The sequence below is a fragment of the Salvelinus namaycush genome, chromosome 3, assembly GCF_016432855.1.
Source record: "Salvelinus namaycush isolate Seneca chromosome 3, SaNama_1.0, whole genome shotgun sequence".
NCBI classification, from domain to species: Eukaryota; Metazoa; Chordata; class Actinopteri; order Salmoniformes; family Salmonidae; genus Salvelinus; species Salvelinus namaycush.
The window spans coordinates 76,437,379-76,460,466 of NC_052309.1; the positions used below are offsets into that span (position 1 = coordinate 76,437,379).

At 43.4% G+C, this 23,088-nt stretch overlaps 2 protein-coding genes, 2 long non-coding RNA genes and 3 other non-coding genes across 13 annotated transcripts; 4 read left to right on the forward strand and 3 right to left on the reverse strand.

The window, feature by feature from the left end:
* Window positions 1-1,254: 1,254 nt before the first annotated feature.
* Window positions 1,255-11,759, reverse strand: LOC120039125. Its single transcript, XR_005475306.1, has 4 exons — window positions 11,632-11,759; window positions 11,120-11,432; window positions 7,879-8,441; window positions 1,255-1,922 (listed from the first exon to the last, which is right to left on the reverse strand). It is a non-coding gene; the product is annotated as an uncharacterized LOC120039125 (long non-coding RNA).
* LOC120039116 lies at window positions 9,250-11,482 on the forward strand. Of its 2 annotated transcripts, none has more exons than XR_005475302.1 (8): window positions 9,250-9,389; window positions 9,760-9,835; window positions 9,990-10,043; window positions 10,164-10,199; window positions 10,363-10,422; window positions 10,649-10,677; window positions 10,881-10,943; window positions 11,191-11,482. It is a non-coding gene; the product is annotated as an uncharacterized LOC120039116 (long non-coding RNA). The 2 variants fall into 2 exon arrangements; XR_005475299.1 differs by having other exon boundaries at window positions 9,990-10,030.
* Window positions 9,935-10,006, forward strand: LOC120045236. The gene has a single exon (XR_005476667.1). It is a non-coding gene; the product is annotated as a small nucleolar RNA R38 (small nucleolar RNA).
* On the forward strand, window positions 10,497-10,568 carry LOC120045235. The gene has a single exon (XR_005476666.1). It is a non-coding gene; the product is annotated as a small nucleolar RNA R38 (small nucleolar RNA).
* On the forward strand, window positions 10,734-10,806 carry LOC120045237. The gene has a single exon (XR_005476668.1). It is a non-coding gene; the product is annotated as a small nucleolar RNA SNORD49 (small nucleolar RNA).
* An 81-nt stretch (window positions 11,760-11,840) lies between the features above and the next one.
* LOC120039067 (fas-binding factor 1-like) lies at window positions 11,841-20,960 on the reverse strand. Of its 5 annotated transcripts, XM_038984595.1 has the most exons (19): window positions 20,428-20,960; window positions 20,181-20,325; window positions 19,882-20,042; window positions 19,703-19,796; window positions 19,065-19,507; window positions 18,840-18,902; window positions 18,624-18,710; window positions 17,643-17,692; window positions 17,495-17,545; window positions 17,211-17,337; window positions 17,017-17,117; window positions 16,721-16,921; window positions 16,455-16,562; window positions 16,151-16,290; window positions 15,904-16,017; window positions 12,718-13,062; window positions 12,377-12,528; window positions 12,128-12,245; window positions 11,841-11,934 (listed from the first exon to the last, which is right to left on the reverse strand). In XM_038984595.1, the coding sequence occupies exons 2-10, from the start codon at window positions 20,285-20,287 to the stop codon at window positions 17,266-17,268; spliced, it is 1,128 nt and encodes a 375-aa protein (XP_038840523.1). In that variant the 5' UTR covers window positions 20,288-20,325; window positions 20,428-20,960; the 3' UTR covers window positions 11,841-11,934; window positions 12,128-12,245; window positions 12,377-12,528; window positions 12,718-13,062; window positions 15,904-16,017; window positions 16,151-16,290; window positions 16,455-16,562; window positions 16,721-16,921; window positions 17,017-17,117; window positions 17,211-17,265. The 5 variants fall into 5 exon arrangements, with proteins under 5 accessions (XP_038840523.1, XP_038840545.1, XP_038840531.1 ...); XM_038984617.1 differs by lacking the exons at window positions 11,841-11,934; window positions 12,128-12,245; window positions 12,377-12,528; ... (4 more) ...; window positions 16,721-16,921; window positions 17,017-17,117 and adding an exon at window positions 17,852-18,066 and having other exon boundaries at window positions 17,324-17,337; window positions 18,624-18,694; XM_038984603.1 differs by lacking the exons at window positions 11,841-11,934; window positions 12,128-12,245; window positions 12,377-12,528; ... (4 more) ...; window positions 16,721-16,921; window positions 17,017-17,117 and adding an exon at window positions 17,852-18,066 and having other exon boundaries at window positions 17,324-17,337.
* LOC120039099 (fas-binding factor 1 homolog) lies at window positions 20,594-22,836 on the reverse strand. 2 transcript variants are annotated; one of them, XM_038984631.1, is made up of 6 exons: window positions 22,547-22,836; window positions 21,884-21,908; window positions 21,545-21,622; window positions 21,359-21,416; window positions 21,217-21,267; window positions 20,594-21,122 (listed from the first exon to the last, which is right to left on the reverse strand). In XM_038984631.1, exons 3-6 carry the CDS (start codon window positions 21,559-21,561, stop codon window positions 20,613-20,615), a joined length of 636 nt encoding a protein of 211 aa, XP_038840559.1. In that variant the 5' UTR covers window positions 21,562-21,622; window positions 21,884-21,908; window positions 22,547-22,836; the 3' UTR covers window positions 20,594-20,612. The 2 variants fall into 2 exon arrangements, with proteins under 2 accessions (XP_038840559.1, XP_038840563.1); XM_038984635.1 differs by lacking the exon at window positions 21,884-21,908.
* Window positions 22,837-23,088: the final 252 nt, after the last annotated feature.

Genomic DNA, 23,088 nt, shown 5'->3' on the forward strand with positions numbered 1-23,088 from the left:
CAGCGGTTGGCAACCTTTTCCATTTGGAGTGCCAAGTTATCATACCATTTCTCCTGATCTGCGTGCCAGTTATGATTTTCATATGCACATATTCGTGGAACAGTTTAATTTAATTTATATTAAAGTCCTCATGTCTCAAAATCAATGTCATGTGGTTAATCACAATTCTATCTAAATGAAAATTATTAAAATAAAAAAATTACTTCTATTGCCATTGCCAATATGTAAAAATATCCTGGGCTCTCACGAGTTTCCCAAACAGACACAGCTGTAGGCTATTTGCGCAAGGGATAAGAAGTAATCAGGCAGGCCTATTTTATGACGTTTCAACCGGATCAGAGCATGAGATTTTTTCACCCTTTCATGCTGAGTGGTTATTAAAAGGGAGCGAATTTTTCAATTAGGCTACGTTAAGGAACTATTGTCATTCTCAATGGATGTAAAAACAGACTGTTTATTTGCTGTTTGAGGCGAAGGAAAGATGACTTTGAGAAGCTCCACAGTGATGGTGAGTTAAGACAATCAGAAATAGTATCAGATCCCCAAATGGGCACATTTATTTATTATATATGTGTAATCAGGTGCATGTACTTACTCAAGATTGACAGGAGCGCTTCAAACAAAAGACAGTGAATAAATTGACAACTTGGAAATGGAATGAAATAAACCAAAACTTAGGATGTGTATTCTGCCAACAACGTTTCCACTCCTACAATGACAACGGTAAGACTGTAATAATAATATAGTTTTTAGCACCTGGTATTCCCAGGCGATCTCCCATCCCAGTACTAACTAGGCCCCGACGGACACAAGCATATTTTTTTTACCCCGTTTTCTCCCCAAATTAGGTCCCTTGGCTCATCTCTGCAACTCCTCAATTGGCTTGGGAGAGGCGAAGGTCCTCCGAAACATGACCCGCCTGGCCGCCTACTTCTTATCACACTGCTCACTAACCCGGATGTCAGCCGCACCAATATGTCAGAGGAAACACCGTTCAACTGATGACCGGAGTCAGCTTGCAGGCGCCCGGCCCTGTCACAAGGAGTTGCTAGAGCACGATGAGCCAAGGGAAGCCGCACCGGTCACCCTCCCATACCCCGGATGGCCAATTGTGAGCAGTCCTATGGGGTTCCCGGTCACGGCCGGTTGTGACACAGCCTGGGATCGAACCCCGGGCTGTAGTGATGCCTCAGTACTGTGGTGCAGTGCTTTTTGACCGCTGTGCCACCCAGGACCTGTAATTATGATAAGATATTGAATGTATTAACATAAATTACCATAACCAAACAAACATTCCAAATGAGAAATTATGGTAATTAACGGTAAATGTACTACTGGTGATACTGTGGTCTGCCATCCCTGTGGCCTCAAAATGGATTAGTCCACATAATTAAAAAAATATATATTTGCCACTGCTCGACTAAAAACAACAGCCTATCGACCAAACAATCGACCAATCGACTAATTGGGGTCATCCTTACAGAGATTACACTTGTTTGTGGTTATAAGTAGTACTTCAGACTCAAATTAACCCTGTCAGACATTATCAGTACCGGATCAAGGTTGGCAGTTGAGCATTATCCTCTGAACCCTGCATGTGCCACATGCGGAAGCAACTTCCCACCAGTGAGTGTGAGTCCGGTTCTGCTGGGCATTGGGACCGGTCCCATGGGCCTAATTGGACCCTTGGGAGCAGTGAAACAGCCATCGCACTGCCCTGTGAATTCCATCCTGTAGCCTCATGCCAACAGGACTGGCACCAGTACACCCTTACCCTGCTGTGCCACTGTCCCTCCACACAAGGCCCCTCTGTCTGGTTCATGCCCAGTGCCGTCTGAGCGGAAATGGCCTCCCCTGTTCCTGCCCAGAAATCCAATTACCAGCCAGCTGACCTGGAGTGGCACCTCCTACTCATTTGGCTCCTGTGCAGGGACAGCAGAGGTACCGAAATATCTCAAAGTGAGGTGTGAAACCATCACAAAGAGCAGTATTAAGACAGTATCAAAACACAGTCTTGCTAACTCTTCCCCATTCATACAAAGGGTTGCCATTGTATTTTTTTCTTCACACTACACAATGTGGCTTTTATACACAAAAGGCTCTGCCTTCATGTCTTTCAGACACAATGGGGGATGCTGCCGTTTGGTACATAACTTTTAGGGTCCGTTTTTCCACTCAAGTGAGGTCAAATGAGCTCTATAAAATGCTCTCAATACAATGAGCCAAATAAAGGCTTCAATAAAACAGTTCAGGGATGACAGAACAATCACTGCCTCCTCAGGGGTCAAAGCCAATGCTGTAGTCCTTGTGCTTCAAATACAGAGGCGGTTTAACATCCTCCCCTGACAGCTTGTGAGTAGGAATTCAGCATCGCCTTTACCACCACAGAACATGAGATATTTCCATGTAAGCAATATCATGCTCTGCTGTATTCTGTTGTGTTTCCTGTCTCCTGACTACTTCAGTCTCCTGTACCAGTACATTAATGGTTGCTTGGGGCTAAAACTAAAGACGCAAACTAGACGTTAGTCTACTCATTAACTTGGTAACGTTACTTTCAAACATAGGGCCTCCTATTGTTCAAAAGCCTTCAGCTTCCAGAAGCCTCAGAGTATATGTCGAGGAAGCATTTCCATGGTTCCTGTGTCAATAAGAGGTGGGCTCTAACATATGTGCTCACAGGTGATCTAATCAGTCAAATACCTTATATCATTATTAGGTCTATCTATGGTAAAATTGGGTATAGAAAACATATCGAGTTGACATTAAAAGAAGTGTACGTTTGTGCACCTATGGACTGCAACTAGAAATACTATATAGCTTGGTGTTTTACTTATCATAGAAAAAAAACTCCCTCACATGGATACAGCACGAAAGCAAAGCTATCCGAATTGAAGATGGTTATCAGAGCTTGATAGTTACAAAAGTTTCAGTAGCAGTCATACAGGGTTCATTATAGCATTGTTTACACCTTGCGCTAACATGTGATCTGATCAATATGATCCAATAACTATGTGATCAAGGTTTGTCGTGTCTACACATTGTATTAAAATGTGTCTCTTATCCATTCACTGTGTCCGCATTGTGACCAGATTAGCTGGTGCCTCCCTGTAAGCAAATTATTTGACAGATATTCTTTCAAAATAACATGAATGTATTTATTTTAAGACAATTACTGATGCTGTAAATCAATGTTGGTATCTGTCAATGATGTTTGAGGCTGGTATAATGATAATTTAAATAGTTTGACCATTCCAGATCTGTTTACACTTGACTGATATCAAGACACAATCCGTGCCTGACTACCTCAGGAAGATCTGATCAAATCAAATCACAATGTGTCTTTTCATCGTCTACACCTGTTTAAAAATGTGGGCACAATCAGAATGTTGACAAGATCAGGACAAAAGGCGCATGTTAGAACTAGGTATGAACAGGGCTTCTGTTACAGGCGGTGATCTTCACCAGTCAAGTTGGTTACAGAAACAGTGAGGACCCTAAATGAGGAGCTAAGTCATATTTTGTAACATGCTGCCCAGAGTCATTTCTGTGGAAATAACCTTTTAGGTCCTGTGTGTGTGTGTGTGTGTGTGTGTGTGTGTGTGTGTGTGTGTGTGTGTGTGTGTGTGTGTGTGTGTGTGTGTGTGTGTGTGTGTGTGTGTGTGTGTGTGTGTGTGTGTGTGTGTGTGTGTGTGTGAGAGAGAGGCTCTGGTTAAGTGCCTGTGGGCAGATGTGACCCTGACTCATGCTGAAGGGCTGTCTGACAAGCAAGCTAGTGTGTGTGTTTCTCTGAGGAAAAGAGTAAACAGAGAGGTGAGGTGGCTGAGTAGGTGTGAGTACTAACAAGTACTGAGGCTGGGATCAAATGAACGGAACTGATTAACTGATCAACTTTGCTGTGTATAATCAATCTATTACTAAAGCAATACATATAGTATTACCAAACACATGAATTTAGAACATAATATCTCTCATTATGTCCACACATTATTGCATTATTGCTATGACACATCACTATAAGTGAAAACTAGCCAGAACACTGAGGAAAACAAAAGACAATGCGGATAGAAATGGCTTTCAGTGAAAGTTTGCTGTCTCAGGTGTCCCCAAGGTGTAACACTACCTCCATGACTCAGACATAGCTGGCATATCTGCAAACAAGCTTGAGTGAGTCCAAGATTAGGGTGGGGGATTAGACACCCAGCCCACAGAGGTAGAGCCAGGGGCCCTGACAGCCTGTCACAGGCAGGCCTGTCTGAGGGAGCAGAGCGGGAGAAGAGGGCCCCGGGGGACCAGCCAGGCTGGGGTGAGAGGCCACTGATGTAGCAGGGGCACCGTTCAGCTCTTGTCTCCATCACTGAGAGACACTGTGGCGTCAGCAGAGCATTGGGCCGTAGGGCGATATCACAGTGACAGATACATACCCTCTTCGTGGAACACACACAGAGAGACATTTTGAGGTTTTAAAGCTAATTTCCTGCAATTTTACTCATTTTGCCATGGCTTATGTCGTGTTCTTATGCTATCTGAGTGACTCAAACATTATAACAAAATCAATGGGGGCCATGACATTTTTTTGAATTTTAGATTCTCCCTGAGTTTTTATTTTGGTGATATTTTGATGATCTTATTTAAAAATATATAGGTCCATTATCTTTTCAACATATTTTATATCTGGTTTAAGTCGTATAAGTTCACACTGAAAACGTTTCACCTTCCTGAAAGTCAAGACAGACTGAATTTCCTTACAAAAATGCAGACATTCATTTTATGGTACCTCTAAGCATTGCAAATAGCAGGATATTACCTTCCATGGCATTTGATGTGCAAAAGTACATCACATTGTTTGAGGATTTCGTTATTTACACCTCATTCAGTCCGTTATGACCTGGCTGTGACAGGAACTTAATGGTAGACTGCAGATACTTGAACACACTGTGCAGTCCTTACACAGTCAAGCTGTGACTGAACCACAATAAAACAAATGGAAAAGGAATATCTAGCATCTACAGTTTCAACAAAATGATGTGGTATTATGCACTGAAAGTGTCTGATAGCTTTCCCTAAACATTAACCTTACAGCCAAAAAAGAAATTGCCTTCCTAATCCAACCTATCCAACTGCATCACCAGATAAAATGAAATTAATTAACATAAATATCCCTTCAGGGATTAGTCGGTTCCTCAAACGTTCATACACACTCTAGAACAGGGATTAGTCGGTCCCGCTGACTTTCATACACCCTCTAGAACAGGGATTAGTCGGTCCCGCTGACTTTCATACACCCTCTAGAACAGGGATTAGTTGGTCCCTCTGACTTCATACACCCTCTAGAACAGGGATTAGTTGGTCCCTCTGACTTTCATGCAACCTCTGACTTTAAGACACCCTCTGTCCCTCTGACTTTCATACATTAAGGTCACTAATTAGTAAAGAACTCCCCTCACCTGGTTGTCTAGGGCTTAATTGAAAGGAAAAACAAAAACCTGCAGACACTAGGCCCTCCATGGAATGAGTTTGACACCCCTGCTCTAGAACAAGGAATTAATGTGGAGTATTTTGTTGCATCTATTAGCTTCCCATTACTCATTTAAAATACATAATATATTCTGTTGAACACTGTATTATTGTCTGGCCCGAATCTTGAATGCTAAAAAAAACGTATTAATTAATGATATCATTGCATTATGCAGTAGTCACTGTACTACAGATGGAGAAGCCTTCTTGTACTAAAGCAGGAATCCTGAGTCATGCCACAGTTCATCAATAGTTAGCATTTCAATGGCTTATCATCAGTGGCTATCGATAGATACTTCATTAATATGTGCGAATTGACATTTTAAAAATGTTCTTTGGTGGCTTTTGAAGTCCAGCAGGCCAGAGAGAATGCTACCAGTTACCTCTCAGGTCAGGTTACCATCTGTCTTCTTGGCAAAGCTCTGAAACTCCAACTCCTGCTGGCTCCAGGCCTAAGGTACAACTCACACAAAGACCCTTGTCTCAGTTGCCTTGGACACCTAAAGGGCAATTCACGGGGCGACCTCATTCCTTATTCCACCAACACCTGACTCCATTTCTGGCAACCAACATTCCAAATCCGTCACTGTCAAATCAAATATCCGTTTCCTCTAGAACTATGCCACTGAGGGGTCTAGAGAGTGCCCCTAAGCATGGGCCCCTAAGCAGATAATAGGCAGGCACACCTGTTTAATGGACAATTATCTTCACTCTGTGTAATGGGGAATATTTAAGATGAATAAAGTTGATATTCAGTTAAGATAATTAACACAATGCTTAGCATATGTATATGTTTTCCCGTTCTGTAATACATGATTTCCAGTGCTCTATTTATGATACTCATTTGTGTAGGGGTTGATGGTCACTAGTCCTGTCACTGAATGTTATGGATTGTTCTCATATCGTTTGATAGTGATTGACGCCAGAGCTACTGAAGAAACAAGGACCAAGGACACAATGACATTATGAACACTGTGTGATTCTGTAGCAGCTGGCAAAGTCACTGTCTTTTATTTTGACTTCATACAAGGCTCTCGGGCTGATGTTTAGAGAATATTTGGTACTGTCTAATTAATATATAAGTGCCTTCTCAGAGAAGGACCATTAGACGTTTTTTTTTTATATTTCTATGCTGGAGGGTGTCTCCTTCTTGCAACTTAAACCGAATAGATTTATGATTGACTATATCCTCGACACCTCTCCTTTTTGTTCAAATGGAAATTCCCTTACATTCTGCCTATTTAGGCCCATGGCACATGCACTCCTATCTTATTTGTGTGACTGTATCAGTGTATCAGTGTTTTGTTCCTTGTCATGTTCTATGTTTTTGTGTGGAGCCCAGGAAGATTAGCTGCTGCTTCGCAAGAGCTAATGAGGATCCGAATAAACTAATAAAACCAATCTAATAATGCAATTTAACGAAGCACACATTAATGTGAGACATTTAATCTTGTAGCAATAACTTGGATAAACTCAATTAAAAATAATGTGTGATATTTTGACAGAATGTCAGCATAATATTTTGCATATGGCTCTCCCTGTGGCAGCTTCATCCACACCAAATGATCTCCTCAGTGAGTGATAACTGGGTAACTAGCATCAGCAGCACTCTGTTTCATGTTCAGAACTGAAGGGTCAGTCGGGTCTCTGCACATGGACCTAAGTCTATGACATGGACTGAAGATTTTTCAAAAGCATGCATTTCAATATGGTTGTGTTGTAATAAGGGGTTTCCTGATCCAAGACAACCGGCATAAGCACCATTAGATGAAAAACGATGAGTTCAATCACTTGAGTACTTGGGTTCAGCAATGTTGCTTTTGGGATGACTAAATTACCCCTTACAAATTATACAGAAATTTCACAGTTGCAAATCTATGCAAATGATTTCACTCTGAGAAAGGTAACTGGCAGTCATCCTCCCACAGCAGGTAAAGCTGGTTCTTGGGTGTGAGAGATGAACGACATTCCATTTCCAGGACATTCCATTTCCTTCTCCAAGCTTGCCCAGTCAGTTGGCACTTAAGCCTATCCTATTCTATAGAAACCGAGTAAGCAGGTTGTGAATTACTGGACCTTAGGTACAGTATGGGATAAAGGTGATGGAAAGTTACCCTCACATTTTGAACTGAATTTATAAGCCCCATTTCCATGGGCAGAGTATACAATTCCTCTTAAATAAATGAGGAAACCCACAGTATATGGCAATGATGACAGACTTTTCAGGTTATCCATATAAATAGCCTAAAGTTTGATCCTGTTAAGCTAAATTAAATTAGAACCTACGCCCTCATCAAACATAACTATCTATACCAGAAAGAAACAACTGTTTTATTTCAACTATGCAGCCTTGCTTCTCACCATGTCGTCGGGGTATCTGGCAGATAGAAGCCTCTCTGATGGCACGCGCCCATCTCTCTGCCTCTTGAAGATTAGTGAGAGGGTCCTGGACCAGTGCGACCCGAAAGCACTGCTCTACTTTCTGCCGGGCCATGCCTGTGCTTATCCATCGCCTCTTGAACGGGTAGAAATAGGCTGTAAAGAACGCCCCAACGTCCGCTTCGTCCTCCACTTTATAAGCCCGGCAGCCAAGACAGTCAGCTAAATGGAAAACCAACTCATCCTGTCCAGGTGACGATGGGATCTTTTGAATAGTGAGAGCACTCTCAGTCAAACTCACAGAATATCTGACCTTTGCGTTGAGCGAGTCCGTGAATTCTCCATAAAGCCCTTCCACGACACCATTGCGCTGACGGGATGGGTCTGGTTCGGCGATGTCGTTATCCATCCCGTGGACGATGTGATTCGCAGATCGGCGTGCGGTTGATGAGGATGACTGCGGCTGGCTGCCCCTGCCTGTTTGACTGCTGTTGGACCCGGAGTCAACCAGCTGTTTTCCTTGTTGAAAGGTCTCTCCCTAGTGACTAAAAGGGGAATCACACACTGAGAAATGAAAGTTGGACAAGGATGCCCCATGTCAGGAATCCACCTCTTCTCATGGAATATAATAAATGTTTTGCATCTTGAGCAAATATTACCATAACCCATTTTGCTGCAGGCTAATGGTTACATTGTTGATCAGTTAGGCCTATTTACCGCTTTGCTATTTACCTCGTGGATAATGAATAGGCTAGGCTACTTCAATGCCCTATTTTACCAGTAGCAAATAATACGATCTATTGATGTTAGAATATTATTAGGAAAGACGAGATGCAATGCTTTAGATTGATTACTCTCTTATAGCCTCACCAAATGCAATTAGGTATTTTCAAACCAAGGCTCTCATTTGTCTATTTGTAGGCTATATGGTCAGAATATCCTATGTTCAATCATTTAGGTCTAGACTACCGGTATATATATTTCCATTATTATTTCACAAAGTCGGATATATGCCTGCTATGTCCTGGAGTGTATGCCCCCCAGTGTGCCAAACGTGCATACATGTGCACCAAGGGACACTGGCTTGCAACAGAGGGCAAAGAAAGAAGAAAAATATGTAAATGAAATCACAAATATGTATTAATAGGTGCATTCACTGAGACAGATTGCAACCACTGATTAAAACATTAAGTCACCCAACCCAACGGTTGAGTGAGTAGCCTTCCTGATATGTGCGCCACTTGAGGTCTGCTCTGGGAAATTCAAAACCCACTCCCTACTGGTCCAAGATTGGTCACATGGGGGGGTATGACGTTTGAAATGTATAAATACCTACCATGAGCACAATTTCAGTCTTTCGAACGTACATAGTGCAGAGAATATGTGGCCGGTTGATTTTTTGGGGGGGGGGTAACTACCTGCATCAACTCATAGCAAAATGCTACAAAGACACTACGAACTCCAGTGTCGACCAGCCACCATGAGTGTAAATTGTAAGTTACAACTGTTAGCCATGTGTAGAAGTAGCTAGTTCGCTAACTGCTAGCCACATGGCAAGCTAACGTTAGCTAACTTTCTAACCAAAAGTCTAGGCCTGGCCTGTTTAAATAACATTCTAGAACCCTGGCGTTTCTGTAGATCAGGTTCGAACATAAGTTGCCTGACTTTTCCTTATCACTTAACGGGTTTTAGTTAGTGTTGGTTTTGTTTAGTAATCACTGTGGTGTGGGAACGTGGTTTGCGTCAATATTTGCGGCGGACTTATGATTAATTTACTAGCGCGGAAACAGTTTCCACTGTAGATGGTATCTTATTGCATGTGGTTAGCTATGTATCACTCTGATCTTTGTCTGCACCTTTCAGAGCCGTTTGAATGGACTCCCATCTTAACTCACGTAGATGGACGTCAGAAGTCCTATGGGCTGTGTCCACTCAAGCGGTAAAACAATCTCCATGATTACGTTTGACCAGTTTTAAATTGGGCAGTTTGATGACAGTCAGATTTGAACAGGTCTGAAGTGTCTACCAAGCTTAATTAATAAGCCTGTGATGAAACAAGTTATCCCTGTCTGAACAACAGTGTTGACTTACAGAAACCCCTGAGGCTTGATGGAAGACCATATGATTTAAATGGGTACGTTTTGGCAGTAAGTTGAGTGAATGTATTGTGTGGCGTAGTTTCTCAAGGTTATATGTAGCCATGTTGCATAGCAAGATCATCAATTGAAGTCGTGCAGTAATGGACTAATTAATACCCTTTCTTGTAGTGTTGTGGCCTCAGAGGGTGAAGGGACAGTTACTTGGTAAGTACTTAGCTAGAACCTCTATGGTCTCTTGTGACTCAAATGGAGACATTGATTAGTTTTACTTTGCACTGAAGATGCTCTGAAATGCACAGCCCTGAATGTGGAAGAATGCTTTTGACTGTTGTGGTAATGTGAACCAAACATGGTAATTTCTTTACAGGTCTGCTAACCTGGGTGTGATCCCATAAATATTCCAATGATGTTACTCCCGTGTAAGCAGGTAACCACTACTTTGGACATTAAGTGATGGTCAGATTGCTAAATAATGGTGTTAAATCTGTGGAGGGTGTAGTAACAAGTCTGTGATGAAACAAGTTATCCCTGTCTGAACAACAGTGTTGACTTATAGAAACCCCTGAGACTTGATGGGAGATTCATATTGTGGCATAATGATATATTAAAGTATTACCATGATGAACATGTATTAATATTTCAAATGTTTATAGTGCCGGAGGGTCAAGAGGACAGTTGATTGGTAAGTGCTCAGCAAGGTTTTAGGTTTACTTTACAGTGGATATAATGGTGGCTGGTTTCAGAGATGAAATTGCTGCATAGGAAGTGCTGTCTGATGCGATAACTGACGCTAGATAAAGCTGCTCTGAGAAATTCACAGCCCTGAATGTCACTGTGATTTTGGCAATTGTAGCATTGAACCAAATGAACGTAATTTCTCTACAGGTCTGCCAAACTGGATGTGAACCCCTGAAAATACAGCAAGTAATGCCATTGGAATCAGATCAGGTAACTACTACATGAACTGAATTAGTCTTATGGCTGATAATTAAATGGTATGAGTAATGGTGGTGCAGAAGTGAAGCGGGTAACAAGCCTGTGATGAAACACGTTATCCCTGTCTGAACAGCAGTGTCGACTTATAGAAACCCCTGAGGCTTGATGGGAGATCCATATGTACTCACCTTCTGGTTTTATAAGATAGCAGTTGACTGCTGGAGCCCTTCCTTGGCTTACTAGATGTTTTTCATTTTAGGTAATGGGGTCAAAGACGTGCCAAGGACAGGACTCAAGAACTGAAATTCACCAAAGGAATGATCAGTGCCTGACTAAAAGAAACTAGTTCAATGCAAACATTAGAAAATGTCAAGTTTAATGGTGTACTAAAACCAGAAAGTCACAGGGCTCTAAGCCCCACAGTTAATCGGTGTGAAAGGCTGAATTGTAAGGTGCTTGAGTGTCCAGGAAGAACTGCTTGTCCTGCAGAAAGTCACGATCCTAAGAAGATAAAACAAGTACATTTATCTACAATAAAGATTTGAAACTAATCTGCTTGTTCCATCTTTACTAAAACATCTAGGGTACTTTTCAATGCCGACTTCTGTTGTAAACTGCTTTGGCCCTCTGAAATTGGCTGAAACTGTCCAACTTTAAACTGATTGTAAGCACTCGATTTGGTTAGTAATGCATTAGTTACCTTCTCTGCTGTGTGCCTGAGCAGGGCCAATCTGGCCTGGAGCTCTGTAGAATCCGGACTAGAGAACGGGTGAGGGCTGGCGAATAGCCTTGTAGGCCATCTGAGGTACTGCCAATGCTGGTCTGAAGTCTGCAGTATTTTAAATTATTGTAAAATATGCTGTTCTGTGTTCAGCAAAAAATATTTGTTTTGTAAAAGGTTCAGCCCACCTGTGAATATAGGGGCCATAGATTGAGGGAAAGAAGTGTTTGGGAGGCTGTGCTTGTCTCCATTTCTCTACGCTGCTCAGTCATCTTCATTCTCCTGCAGAAGGGGCAATGGTTAGTTGATATACACTAACATTTCCATGAGTCTGCATATGATTTGTACACAATTCAAAGGCGCTATAGGAGGACTGGCTGGACTGGAACCATTCCAACCATAATGCGCTGTTCCCGATATGTACCAGCAGAGGCTGGTGGGAGATTGGCTGGTATACCCCCCCACACTTATTGACCTGATGAAGGTGCTGCTCCTGCTGTCTCAGTCTCTCCATCTGGGAGTGGATGCTCCTCAGCCTCCACATGTCTGGACTCCTGTAGGGCCTTGTCACACTCATATTTTTCTGATGCCAGCTGCAAATACCAAAGCAGGGCACCCAGTCACAACATTGTGCTACCTCCACTCTATCGCATACAACAACCAATGATTTATATACATTACTGTCAACCCAATAGCTAGCTAATAGTGATGTTGTGGTCCAGACCTTGCTGAAGGCCTCTACCTCCTGGGCACATGTCTTCAGCTGCAGGCCTGTACCACTCAGCCTCTCCTTTTTCCTGTCCAGTTCCTCCTGTCTCTCCAGAGCCTCCCTCTCCTGTGCTACAGCCGCCTCATGCTGCTTTAGCTCCCCAGCTCCTGGTGATTACAGAAAAAAGGTTGTTTCAAAGCTCTGCAAATCTCAATTGCTTGATCAAGTGAGTAAAATGTAATGACGATTGGGTTAAGTGAACTCCATTGCCTGAACATGGTAACGCTGGCATTTTGCATGCGACAATGCTAGACATACAACCCTCTTGTCCTATCCTAGCCCTTAATCTGCAGTACTTGTGCCATGCTGATGGCGTCCCCCTCCAGCCTCTGCAACTGGGTCCACTCAGCCGCCAGCTTCCTTCTCTCCTCTGCACAGCTCCTCCAAGGCACTCTAGACATTGAGGGGAGTAGGGGTCTTCTAAGTCAGGGTTTCCCAACCCTGGTCCTCCAGTACCCCATCTCATTCAGGGCTTGATGATTAGTTGAATCAGGTGTACTGGAGGACCAGGGTTGGGAAACACTTGAGTAGGGATCTGGCAGACATCTTTAACCACTTCTCCCTCAAGCTCCTCTCTCCTCGTCCAGGCCTCTCTGAGATGAGTTGGCCTTAGCCTGCTCTGCATTCACTCTCCAGCGCTCCTACAACACAATCATCATATTTAACATTCTGGAGAAATGGAAGGAAAAGCTAACCATTTATGCAAATTAAGACCAAACCTCTCTGAATATAATATTGCGACCCTTTGACTTGGCTGTGCAAGTACATCTATTGGTGGCACTGGTGCGAGCTGCACATTCTACCTGGTCACCTCGATCAAAAAATTTGGGGTGGATAAAACATGAATCTTTTCAACACAAGTGCATTATCCTCATAATAAATGTGTCTGCTGTGCCACTGTACCTGCCTGTTTCAATGGGGCCGGATGCTGTAATGAGCGAGCCTCCTGCATTTGCGGGTAAAATAACTTTGGAAGCAAGCTAGTTATCCATGTAAAATGGAGGGGTCTCCACTTTCTGTAGGTATAATACACATTTCTTAACGATTATTATTGAGCTCAAAGTGCACTGTTTTACACAGGATCTGATATGGCTGTGAAATTGCGCATCGGCCAATATTTTTTTGGGGGGGGACGTTAGTTACTGTTAGATGAATGCATGCTTCTAGCAATAGGTGTTTATTTAGATCTAGCTAATGTGTTTAGGTTTACATTTCCTCAGGTGGTGAATTAGGCCTACATAATATTGGCACACAAAGATGAAGGTACATTCATGTCTATATTCTGGAGCTCTATTTTGACTTGTGAACCAAAAATTCATGACAATCACTGGATTAGGCTGCATATTTTTTTTTTAGAATCATACATTCCTGCTTGGACATGTAACTTATTGAATAACATCTGTTACACTTAATAATCAAATGCGCAGAATACAACAGGTGTACAGTCGTGGTCAAAAGTTTGCCTCAGTTTGTATGATGGCAATTTGCATATACCCCAGAAAGTTATGGAAAGTGATTTGATTAATTGCAAAGTCCCTTTTTGCCTTGAAAATGAACTGAATCACCAAAAAACATTTCCACTGCATTTCAGCCCTGCCACGTCAGGGATTCTCTCGTTAACACAGGTGTGAGTGTTGATGAGGACAAGGCTGGAGATCACTCTGTCATGCTGATTGAGTTCGAATAACAGACTGGAAGCTTCGAAAGGAGGGTGATGCTTGGAATCATTGTTCTTCCTCTGTCAATCATGGTTACCTGCAAGGAAACACGTGCTGTCATCATTGCTTTGCACAAAAAGGGCTTCACAGGAAAGGATATTGCTGCCAGTAAGATTGCACCTAAATCAACCATTTATCGGACCATCGAGTGGTTCAATTGTTGAAGGCTTCAGGGCGCCCAAGAAAGCCCAGCAAGCACCAGGACCGTCTCCTAAAGTTGATTCAGCTGTGGGATCGGGGCACCACCAGTACAGAGCTTGCTCAGGAATGGCAGCAGGCAGGTGTGAATGCATCTGCACGCACAGTGAGGCGAAGACTTTTGGAGGATGGCCTGGTGTCAAGAAGGGCAGCAAAGATGCCATTTATCTCCAGACAAAAACATAAGGGACAGACTGATATTCTGTAAAAGGTACAGGGATTGGACTGCTGAGGACTGGGGTAAAGTCATTTTCGCTGATGAATCCCCTTTCTGATTGTTTGGGGCATCTGGAAAAAAGCTTGTCCAGTGAAGACAAGGTGAGCACTACCATCAGTCCTGTGTCATGTCAACAGTAAAGCATCCTGAGACCATGTGTGGGGTTGCTTCTCAGCCAAGGGAGTGGGCTCACTCACAATTTTGCCTAAGAACACAGCCATGAATGGTACCAACACATCCTTCGAGAGCAACTTCTCCCAACCATCCAGGAACAGTTTGGTGATGAACAATGCCTTTTCCAGCATGATGGAGCACCTTGCCATAAGGAAAAAGTGATAACTAACTGGCTCAGGGAACAAAACATCGATATTTTGGGTCCATGGCCAGGAAACCCCCTCTTTGCTTAATCCCATTGAGAACTTGTGGTCAATCCTCAATAGGTGGGTGGACAAACAAAAACCCACAAGTTCTGACAAACTCCAAGCATTGATTATGCAAGAATGGGCTGCCATCAGTCAGGATGTGGCCCAGAAGTTAATTGACAGCATGCCAGGGCGGATTGCAGAGGTCTTGAAAAAGAAGGGTCAACACTGCAAATATTGACTCTTTGCATCAACTTCATGTAATTGTCAATAAAAGCCTTTGACACTTATGAAATGCTTGTAATTATACTTCAGTATTCCATAGTAACATCTGACAAAAATATCTAAAGACACTGAAGCAGCAAACTTCGTGAAAATTAATATTTGTGTCACTCAACTTTTGGGTATGTAAAGAAAACAGTAAAAAGACAGGTTATAAAAGTAGCGAGGCTACATACAGACACCGGTTTGTCAGGCTGATTGAGGTAGTATGTACATATGGTTAAAGTGACTATGCATATATGAAGAGAGTAGCAGTAGTGTAAAAGAGGGGTTGGTGGGTGGGACACAATGCAGATAGCCCGGTTAGCCAATGTGCAGGAGCATTGGTTGGCCAGCCCAATTGAGGTAGTATGTACAGTTAGTGACTGCATATATGATAATAAAGCATTGTGAATGATTTTATAAGATGGTGCCTCAAATTTATTGTATTGTGACGCTGCCGATTTTTTTATTATTATAAATTTTTTAGGGGCGTGGTGCCACCAACTGAAAACGTTAGTCTGGAGCCCTGTGTTGACACACAAGACCTCAAATGAAGTCACTCAAGACACGTTTTCCTTTACAATCCCATTTTTCCCCCAGAGTGACATGGCAACATTTTTATTTTACCTTTATTTATACAAGTAAGTCAATTAAGAATCGTATTTACAATGACGACCTGTCATAGAAGCACAGTCATCAAAGACCTAACCTCTGACTCCTGACCTTCTCTAGTTGCCTCTGCTGCTCAGCCAGCTGGGTGTCCATCTTGGCGATGACTTCTTTGAGCCTTGTTCTCTGCCATGCCCCTCTGCTGCTGGCCCAGACGGTCCTGCATCACTGAAACGAGTAGACAAGCTGACTTTCACATAATGTCATGACATTCTCACTGACTGAAGGGAAAATAAATAGAAACTACTGTATTATGATAATCATTGTTTTCTTTTCATAAAACTGAGTAGTGGTATGATACCTCGGAGCTGTTCGTCTCTCTGCCGTGCCCCCTGCTCCAGCCCCTGGGCTGTGTTCTCATGGGTGCTCTCCACCCGAGACGAAAGGTCCCCCAGCCTGTGGGAGAAATGCTCCATCTGCTCAATCACCACTGTCAGGGACCTACAATACCAATACACAGAATGAGAGAGGCTATATGGATGTCAACTTGTAGTAAGTTACGAGTTTGGTTACATGTAGCATGTCCTCTGTATAATTCTTATGCAAAGGTCGGAGATTAAGCAGAGTATGGTTAAAAATGAGTTGAGTAGAAATGCATGTGTGACCTGGTTTGTGATGTGGCACTAGTCACAGCATCAATCTCCTCATCCTTCAATCTCTTCAGCCTCTGGACCTGATCCTCGTGGTCTTTCTTTATCTCCAAAATAGACTTCCTAGAGGAAGGAAAAATTAAGGAACATTATACATGGAAATATAAAGATAACATACATTCTTTTATCCACAAGCAGTGCAAATAGCTGAGCTTTAGGGAGAAAATACAGGCATGGCCACAATCTCTTGTTCTCTAATGTGGTATCTTGCAGCCCCCTACCTCTGTAGGTCTCTGAGTCGCTCCACCTATCGGTCTCTGTCCTGCTGGGTTTGGGCCAGTCTGCGCTGGTGCTGTGCCTGCAGCTTCATACGCTCCTGTTCATCTATACGTGTGACGGTGGCTAGGCGCTCTGCTAGGTCCTCGCATTCCTGTCGTGCTTCTCGCTGTGCCGTGAAATCGTCAAGCAGCGTCACACGAGCCCTGGTGGAAGCACACACACTCTTTTGGGTAAAGAGGTAGTTATTCAGTCTGTGGTGGTGGCAGGACCTCTATAGGTCTCCGAGCTCCTGTCATACCTGTGTGTGTTCTCCATGAGCTCAGTGTCCTGCTTGTGTCTCTGCTGAACACTCTCCAGCAACATCTGGTTCTGGTCTAGCTCCTGCTGTAGAGATCTCACCTGGAAGAGAAGACGCAGTAGTCAGAGCTGAATGTTGTTTATGGAAGTGGCAGAAAGAGGAAGAGCACTGTCAAAAAGACAGTTGATAAATACCTGTCCCTCTAGTTTGATGATGCGGGCCTGTAAAGCTAGATGTCCATTCTGCTTCTCAGTCTCTCTTCTGTCTCTGCAGCCCAGCTACATCCACAGCTCCCCCTAACCCCAGCAGCTGGGACTCCAACTACGGACAGACAGATACCAAAGTCAAGTTACCGAAGACTCTCAAAAGAGAACATCTGATAAAACCTGAGGTATCTGTGTTCACATTAGTAAAACGAATTAAATGCAAAGTGTTTCCATCAAATGAAAAGGTAATTGTGATTGGAGAATTGTTTTACCTGCTGCTGTTGTAGTAAGAGCTGTTGCAAACTGTTGGCTGAAAGAGACACCTGTTTAAAAGAGAGGAAGAGTTAAACAATGAAGTGACTTATGGTTTCCAAACAAATCATCCATAATGACAATGGACTCTACAAGGACTCTACATACCTGTGGTTGGACAGCAGGTGCAGTGTTCTGCATCTGGCTTTGCTGTGGCACTGGGAAACCAAGAACAGTATGTGTCAATCAGGACAATCTGCCCATCATCAATGCCAGTGATTGATAAGAAACTAGAGGCATAACTATTAGAAATACGAATACAGTTAGAAAGTTAATCAAATGACTACTGTCCATAAGCTATCCCTAAGAGTACCTACACCGCATAGAGCCAGGCATCATAGCATGTGGCATGGGGCCAGACAGACTGCCATGGCTGAGCAGGGTAGTTAGGGGGCAGCTCTGCTTGACTTGGCCATCCTGGCTCCCTGTGATCCTGCAGGGCTGGTGGATGGTACTGCTGGGGCAGGGGGAAGCTAATGGTAGCAGGGGTCTGGGATCTGGTCAGGATAGAAGCCTACTCTAGCAGACACAGCTGTGGATAGAAAGGGAGAGACTAGTTGAAAGGAAGAGGAAGGTTGAGGTTTGGTGGGCGGATGTTGGATGACTATTGTGGGGGATTATGGAGGAGATGAGTGGACTGCTCGACTGGTATCTGTGGGGAGTGGAGAGCTGATGTGTGCTTTTGACAGGACTGTGGGTTGTGGATGTGAGACAAGCTCAGTACGGGTCTTAGGTGTTGGTGAGTGAGGGGTGTGGTCTGTGTGCGAATTCTGCCTGATAGGCTCAGTTTCTTCGGCAGTGGAATGAGCTGGTCGGAGCTGGGCATGACTCTTTGTCCCTATTGGCTCAGTTGGGTCACTAGTGAATGTGTGATTGGTTTCCTGTGTCTGCTCAGGAGGGTCAGTTGGGATAGGGGTAGACATTCTAGTAGGCTGTGGGTCAGCCAAATGACTAGAAAGGGACTTGGCTTGGAAAAACAAAACATGTTTGACAAAGATGCTTCCCGTGAGGTAGAAGTTGAATAGCACAACGTAGAGGGAAAAGGGACATGGTTAGCTGGGTCCTCTAAGATGGGAGTGAGTAACATACCAGGCCTGAACTGGTCCTCTCTCACTGGGGTAGAATGAGCAGTAGGGCTGGGCTGTCTATGGGAGGGCTCCCTGGGCAGAGGAGAATCTCTTGAAGAGAAGGAACATAATCCTGACCTCAATGTCCAAAAGCACCAGAACTCATATAGCTCACTGGGGCAATATTGCAGTGGTAGATATTATACATCACAGCTATTTAGATTTAGGTTGATCATACCCTGGTTCCTTGTTGGGGGTGGATGCATCTTTCCTCCTGGAAGCTGGTGAAGAACCACGTTTGCTGAGGAAGTAACAGACAATCAATGTCAGCATACTGAGATGTAAGCAGTCGCTTCTAATGTAGGTGTTTCTCTAGAACTGTGGTAGTATGACCCAGCCTTCACTGTAGAGTACCCTAGTCCTAGCCTTACCTAGTCCTAGCCTTACCTAGTCCTAGCCTTACCTGAGAAACGACTCCAGATCCACCTCGTCTCCAAACCCCAGAAAGTCTTCCTGGGTTGTCCTCTTTTCCTCTGACCGTGTGGAGTCTTCTTCCTGCTCAATGCCCCCGATAGCCAATCATCTTCGTTCTTTTTGCTTGCAGAGACCTCTACACTGGGTCCTACTGGTTTAGGGGGTTTCAAGGAGGTGTTTGGAGTCTCTGTCGATGGCTGTGGAATGCGGTTGCCAGACGAGGAGGGTTTGCTTCCCACTGACGAAGAGGGGGTCTTCAAGGGTTCTGGTACAGGCGGGGGCTCTTCCTTCTCTTCCTCCTCATCATCATCATCCTGCGAGAGCCCCAGCCAGTCTGCAGCAGGCCGGAGGAAGGTAGGCGTGAGCGTGGTGGGGGTGATGGGTTTGGCTTTCTTCTCAGGAGAAGAGGCACTGTTGTCCTCAGTGGAGAATCTGAAAAGGAGTGGCTAATCTTAGATGTTGGCCATTTCTTTTGACATACACTCTGGTCCAATAGCTTACATAAATAATCTTCAGAAACTCAGATTATATCTAACTCTGATGGACTTTTTATTGACCCAACTAAGCATTGATCCAGGCTTTGACCAAAACAAACTGAGGAGGGCTTCTGCTAGAGCTCTGACTTACCTGACCGACTGTCTGCGTGAGTGGCGTCCCTCAGGTATAGTGACCAGTGTAGGTTGATAGGAACCAAAAGTCAGGTCTTCTTCTAGGAAGAGGTCTGACAAAGGGAAACATCAACTAATTTCATTCATTCAAGAATACCATATCACACTTTAAATACAAAAACATGGAGTGTTAGCTACCTTTATTAGTGGGGGTCTCCTGATGATGCTTCTGCTTTTCCTGCTGCTGCGGACGGTCCTTCCTCTCCCCTGTTGGAGGGCACTCCAGAAGGCGAGGGGACGTCCCACGCCCCAGAATCTCATCTAGCCTGGTGCGTGCTCTTTGAGGGAGCTCACTGCTGCTAGAGACAGTCAGCGCAGAGGAACAGGGAGGGTGCATTTCAAATGAACTTTTTGTTGGGTTTATCATAATCCATAGTCCGTTTTGTGATAGCCTTGGTTGGAACTTATGATGTTGACTGAGGCATTTGAGACCCTACCTCTCGTTCTTTGGTATGAGCACGGTCTCAATCTTCTTAGGGCTCTCTTTGGGACTCTCCCCAAACACCAATGCATCCATTAGGTCATCCTCGTCATCATCAAACATAAGCTCGTCCCGCTTCTTTGGAACTGGAGCTGGTGAGGCTACAGGAGAAATATATGCATTTGATACATTCTGGCTCTCTTCTTTTGGGTATGTTACAATGTATAAATTCACAAATAAAACACACAAAAAAGTTCACCAACCTGTTTCTTTTTTCTTTATGATAGGGGAGTCTGGGGGCAGCACTGATTTCTCTGGAGGAGCTTTTTTGGCTCATTTTGGCTCATTTTTGTCTTCTATGGGTAGATCATCTAACAGGTCAGCCAAAGGGTCATCAAAGTCTATAGACAACAGATATGATACCAGAGCTGGGGATTCTGTTTCGATATTAATATGCTTTATGGTGTGTTAAGAACTCTACACGTAGGGCCACTCTAATGAATTTTACAGTTGACCTGATATTTTTTGGTCTATACATGGGTCCAACTGTTAGCTTTGGTACCTTTTGTGTCAGTTGTTGGGGCAAGATCATCATCATCTGAAGCAATAGGGAGAAATAATGTACAATTATGTATATTTGCATTGTATTAATACTAATTTGGTGGCACGGGTCATTGATAACCAATGGTGTAGCCAAACTAGCCAAAGACCCAGACAGGACAGTCAGCTCACCAGTGAAACTGAACCTCTGGTAGCCACGTGCTGTCGATGCAGGAGCAGAACTTGGCTTCTTCTCCTCAATGTGTAGCTCATCTGAGATTCCTCCTCCTTTTAACTTGTTTCCTGATTTAGGAGGATTTTTCATAGGTCCTCCAATGCCGGAGCCTTTACTCTGAGCTGGGGCTGAACTGGGCTTTTTCTTTGATCCAAAGAGATCAGCGTCCATATCATCTATGTCCTATGTAAGGATAGAACAGACACAGCTGGGGTTCACACATAAAGCCTGGAGTCTTACTCCCTGGGGATTTGTCATTAGAACAAGGCATTTTTACCTTCATTCTCTCCAGTAAGGCTGTGGGATCAGCCTCAGAAACATCAGAGCCCTGGATTGGAAGTGAATATAAAATATGTATATGAAGGAAAACATAGTCAACTGCCTCCCTGCCATACTTAATGTATGACCTGCCAACTCACCTCATCATTTTCAGCTTCCTCAGCCAGTTTGCTGAAGAAGTCGTCGCCCAATAGTGAGCTGGAGAACCGAAACGCATATAATTAGCAAGCAGACCGACAGTATCCTCTGTCTAAATGGTCAAGAAAGAAAGAGTTGAGACTACTCTCTGATCTGGCAGTACATTTTTTCAGTCCCAGTTAACTCACCGTTTCCACTGCGTCATGGTAGAGGAGGTCCTAGTCTGCCTGCTTCACGGGCCGGAGCTTTGGCCTTCACTGGGAAATCTGTACAAATAAACAGGAACACTTTACCATCACTACACAGTGTGTACTTACAGTATATTATACTAATGATTTGTCATTTTGAATGGTCATAGATCTGTTGATGGTATGTGATTACATCCCTACATCTCCCAACAGGTCTCCTAACATATAATCAATTGAACCTGTAGTACAAAAACATCATATTGAATGAATCTGTGAGCTCCATTCAAGTTGTATTGTGCAGGATTTAAATAGGTAAATAACAACATCAGAGGGACTTACTCTTCTGCCCTTTCTTCTGTTTAGCCTGTATCGATTAGGAACACATGGGATAGGGGGTAGGTTTAATTTGTGGAACTTTCCAACAGGAATCTGTTCCAAAAACTTCGTAAAGTACACGATTGCCAAACAACGCATACAAAGTAGCACGATAAATTCACCTTGCTAACTAGCTTTCGAATAGGCATCAACTCACCACATAGCTTATTCTTAATGTTTGTCCATAGGCTACCAGAGTGAGGACAGACATTTTGCGGAATAAACGTAGTGAGTGAAAAACTTAATGAAATAGCCCACTCCCTACCGGGTATCTTATTCGGCCGCTATACAACTTTGTATGCGTTGTTTGTTGACAACCTTGTTATTTACGAAGTTTCTGTAACAGATTCCTGTTGGAACGTTCCATAAATTATACCCACCCAGGTTAGGGGTTTTAAAACAAATTTCACTGCAGTCAATGGGGGACTGGCACTTTAATAGTTATAAACCGTAAGCTTTAACTAGAAACTATCTTGTTGTGAGGAATTGGCTAACGTTAGCTCTCAACAACCTATACTGAGCACTATTACATCTTAAGAGGGTTGATCTTGCAGAATGACCAAGAATGTATTAGGAGACTTGTGATAAGAGTAATTTATCTTGATTTAGATAGTATACGATACTTACCATGATGTTTCTCTGAATTAGCTAACGTTAGCTAGCTAGCTAAAGTAAAGCGTCAAGGTGACTATTGGTAACCACAGCGAAGGGAAATCCCAACAAGTCTGCAAATTTGATTTGGCTAGACGACTAGAAGCTACTGTCTGTAGCTATTCTTTCACAAACTTAGCTAGTATATTTGGTCACTGGCTACCTTTTAAGCATTTAGAAACAACGGACAAATATTGCTGAGTGTGGACTCAGCTCGGTGTTGTAACGTTAACACCAGCACGAGCTACATTCAAATGACATGGAAATGCGGTTGTCTCATCATGAATGCATTAACTGTGTAGCTAACGTTAGCTAGAAAATCAAAACGTACTCCCTCTGATTGACCAGGTTGAATGACTGAATACTAACTTAAATATTTCGAGTAAATCTAACCATCCCTCAATTGAAGTTAATAAAATACCAATCCATATGCTTTTATCCGTGTGTTTTACCCGCAGGTTCCTCTGTTGTAGTATTTTCAACGTATGAATTATGAATTAGTGAATTATTGGTAAACA